Source organism: Capra hircus, chromosome 7, assembly GCF_001704415.2.
Source record: "Capra hircus breed San Clemente chromosome 7, ASM170441v1, whole genome shotgun sequence".
NCBI lineage: Eukaryota > Metazoa > Chordata > Mammalia > Artiodactyla > Bovidae > Capra > Capra hircus.
This window is the reverse complement of record NC_030814.1, coordinates 99,999,649-100,004,116: the sequence shown is the minus strand read 5'-3', so window position 1 is coordinate 100,004,116 and position 4,468 is coordinate 99,999,649. Positions and strand designations below refer to the sequence as shown.

At 44.3% G+C, this 4,468-nt stretch overlaps 1 protein-coding gene across 1 annotated transcript; it reads right to left on the bottom strand.

The window, feature by feature from the left end:
* LOC102184898 (olfactory receptor 7C2-like) lies at positions 3,301–4,263 on the bottom strand. The gene has a single exon (XM_005701489.2). The coding sequence runs from the start codon at positions 4,261–4,263 to the stop codon at positions 3,301–3,303; it is 963 nt and encodes a 320-aa protein (XP_005701546.1).

Genomic DNA, 4,468 nt, shown 5'->3' with positions numbered 1-4,468 from the left:
GTGCAGCTTGCCAGGCTCCTCTCTCCATGGAATTCTCCAGGCAAGAATATTTCAGTGGGTTGCCATTCTCTTCTCCAGGGGATCTTCCCAACCCAGTAGGTCTTTGTTGGTTATCTATTTTAAATATAGCAGTGTGTACATGTCCATTCCAAACTCCCTACCCCTCCCCCACATTGGAAATATAAATCATTTTTTTGTGTGTGGGGGGAATTTTGGATTGGATTAGATAATCTTTTCATTCTTTCAATCCTTCATGCCAGCCAGAATGAGACAAATTTATCTATGACCTCTGAAGTTATGTATTGTAAAATATGCAACCTGCTTTCTGGGTTTATCCTGAGATGAGAAGATGGACTGGGGAGTTATCAAAGGCAGGCTGGAAGCCACAAGCAAGAGATGGAAACTCATGGGGATGGAATAAAGCCTGTGTTCACCTGTGTTGCTTCTGACCTCAGTGATGAGGGATCCTGCAGAACCCAGAGCCCTTAGTCAAGGAGATAAATGGACATACTTGGCCCAAGAGGCGGAGAGACTCAAAGAGGTTCTCTGGGGATGTAGAACAGTTGTAGGTCCACCTGCAGCTTCATGTGAGTGTGTGCTAAGTTGCTTCAGCCATGTACAACTCTGTGACCCCATGGACTGTAGCCTGCCAGGCTCCTCAGTCCATGCGGTTTCCCAGGTAAGAACACTGGAGTGGGTTGCCGTCCCTTCTTCTGGGAGAATCTTCCTGACCCAGGGATCAAACCTATGTCTCTTCTGTCTCCTGCATTGGCAAGCAGGTTCTTTACCACTGGAAAGCCCCTGCAGCTTCATGCTAGTGAGCAAATCATCAGGCCATCAGCAGTGTGTGTGTGTATGTGTGTGTGTGTATGTCCACAAATGACAGCTGATTTCTCCGAGTACACTAAGAATCTTTCTTACAATCTGTGTTAGTTCCCTAAGGCTGCTGTTACACATTACCACAATGTGGGTGCCTTATAGGGCTTCCCCTGTGGCCTAGTGGTGAACAATCTGCCTGCCATGCAGGAGACTCTGGTTCAGTTCCTGGGTTGGGAAGATGCCCTGGAGGAGGGCATGGCAACCCACTCCAGTATTCCTGCCTGGAGAATTTCATGGACAGAGGAGCCTGGTGGGCTAACATCCTTGGGGTTGCAAAGAATCGGACATGACTGAAGCAACTGAATACATACACACAGGTTCCTTATAGGAACAGAAATTATTTTCTTACAGTTCTGGAGACCAAAAACCCCAAATCAAGATATCAGCAGGAACAGAGGAGCCTGATGGGCTATGGTCCATAGGATTGCAAAGAGGGCTGGATGTGACTGAATCAACCTAGCATGTACACCAACATTTTTGGCACAAGGGACTGGTTTTGTGGAAGACAACTTTTCCTAGACCTGGGATTTCAGGATGCTTCAAGCACATTATTTTTGTTGAGTTTGTTGAGCAGGAGGTGGAACTCAGGTGGCAATGCAAGCAGTGGGGAGCATCTGTAAATACAGATGAAGCTTCACTTGCTGGCCTGCAGCTCACCTCCTGCTGGGTGGCTCAGTTCCTAACAGGCCATGGGCTGGTACGGATCCATGGTCTGGGGCTTGCAGACCCCTCCTTTAGGAGAGAATCCATTCTTGCCTCTAACAGCTTCTGGTGGTTCCAAGAGCTCCTTGCCTTGTGTCCACGTCACTCTAATTTCTGCCTTTATGTCTGGAACTTTCTCTTGTTTGTTTTGTCTCCTCTCCTGTATCTTTATTTTTTGATAAAACATTTTTAAAGTTTATTTTTATTTATTTAGCTGTGTCAGGTCTTAGTTGTGGCTTGTAGGATCTTTCTTGTGGCATGGGGTCTCTCTAGCTGTGGCCCACAGACTCAGTAGTTGTGGCTCAGGCCTTCATTGCTCCAAGGCTTGTGGAATCGTAGTTCTCCAGCCAGGGATCAAACCCAAGTCCCCTGCATTGCAAGGTGGATTCTTAACTACTGGACCAGCAGGAACTCCCTCTCCTGTGTCTTCTAAGGACAACTGACATTGGATTTAGGGCACACCCAAGCAATCCATAATTATCTCATTTTAAAACCTTAAATAAATTGGCAAAGATGCTTTTTCCAAAAAGGTCACATTCACAGGTTCCAAGTAGGCATATCTTTTGTGGTGTTGCCAGTCAAGTCACTGTGTGTTTCAGGAAATGTAGCTCAGTCTAGTTAAGACAAAGATTTTATTGGTCTCAGGAAAAAGAATCATGAGTCAGGCAAGAGGAAACAACCATGAAAGGTGTGTTTATCCAGCCAATTACCACCATGATCAACTGGGACTTCTGCTGAGAAAGATGGGAGCCAGTAAAATATGTATGCTGCAGACTTATTTCACTCAATGGGCAAGTGATTTATACACCAATTCTTGTTGGTCTTTGGTTAAGGAGTGATTCCTGAGACATTAATTCTCTAAACATGGGCAGAGCAGACTAGAGAAATTTCTTAGGTAACGGATGCAGATATGAAAGTTTGAAGCCAGACAGAATACACTAAAGTGGTCAATGATAAGGGCTACCTTCTATATTATACTTCTCTATTCCACCTTCCTGGATGCAGTTGCAACTGCTGGAAGTGTAGAAGCCATTTTGTGATCATAAGGGTAGAAGACCCACGGTCAATCTAGAGATAGAGCAGAAAAGCAGAAGGATCCTGAGTACTTGACAGCTAGCTCTGAACTATTCAGCTCCAGAATTCACGTATCAGGAATGAAATAAATATCATTAAGTTTGGTGTGACTGAAAGTTATTCAGAAAAAAAGGGCACTTCTTCCAGTTCATTTAATTCATACAACCTCAGAAAACATCTCTGTAAATGAGTTTGCAGGGCAACATTTCCATAATAGGCCTACATCCCATCACTTTGAGGATATATATTAAAAACATGAGACTCAATTTATTTTTTAAGAAATTTAAATCATCACTAAGTGTAACAGAAAATATCAGGTTCAATTCATATGAAGTTAAAATTCATATGGTTACAAACTGAAAAAGGGAACCAAAGATATAGCATGAAGGAAAATAGAGAGGGCTGTGAAGACCCAAGGAAAGTTTTTCTTGAAAACATGAGTATTAGGAAAGATAAAAACATTAAATGAAGGAAGCCAGGATGTCTGGTACTCAATATTATATGCCCAGTTACTTTTTTTTTGGAAGCATGCTTTAAATTCCATTAAAATTTCTTTTATATAAATTTATTTATTTTAATTGGAGGCTAATTACTTTATAATATTGTATTGGTTTTGCCATACATCAACATGAATCGCCCAGTTACTTATGAGAGTCCTCTGAAGGCCCTGTGAATGAGAGATGGTGCCCTGCTAATGAGCCGCACAAGGGCCCCCTTCATGTCCCTGTTCCTCAGACTGTAGATAAAGGGATTCAGCATGGGGGTGACCATGGTATACATCACCGAGGCCACCAGACTTGTCCTAGAGGATGAAGTGACTGCAGAACTGAGGTAGACCCCTAGGCCTGTGCTATAGAACAAGGAGACCACTGAGAGGTGAGACCCACAGGTGGAAAAAGCTTTGTATTTGCTCCTGGCTGATGAAATTCTCAGGATGGAGGAGAAAATCTTAGAGTAAGAAAAGAGGATCCCAGAGAGAGGAAAAACAGCTAGTATAATAGTCACAAAATACACCACTGTGTTATTGATGAGGGTGTCAGAACAGGCAAGCTTCAGGACTTCAGGAAGATCACAAAAAGAATGTGGGATCCTCCTGCTTCTGCAGAAAGACAGCCTCAAGATAGTCAAGGTCTCAGGCAGGGAGCCTGTGACACTGAGGCTCCAGGACCCCAGAGCCAGCAGCCCACAGAGCCGGGGGTTCATGATGACCATGTAGTACAGGGGGTGACAGATGGCCACAAAGCGGTCATAGGCCATCACGGCCAGGAGTAAATTGTCCAGGCATCCAAACACAATGAAAAAAAATATCTGGCTGAGGCAGCCTGCATAGGTGATAACTTGACTCTGTTTCTGGATGTTCCACAGCATCTTTGGGATGGTGGTGGAGGTGAAACCGATGTCTGCAAAGGACAGGTTGGAGAGGAAGAAGTACATGGGGGTGTGGAGGTGGGAGTCTGAGATGACGGCCAGGATGATGAGCAGGTTCCCAGTGAATGTGACCAGGTACATGGACAGAAACAGCCCGAAGAGGAGAGGCTGCAGGTCTGGGTCCTCTGTGAATCCTAGGAGGAGAAAGTTTCTGACTCCTGTTTGGTTTCCTCTTTCCATGGGTATGCCGGGCTAGCCAACAAGGAGGGGAAAAGGAACACAAAATTTAACCCCAAATAAATAGTCCCCAGACAGACAGAAATGTCCTTACTCCAGATCCAGGGAGATAATTAAGTCATTCATTTTGGCTAAGGATTGACTTCATTTGACGACAAATTGTGGTTACTGTTGATACCTACAAAAATTGTCTTTGAGTTCAGCAGTT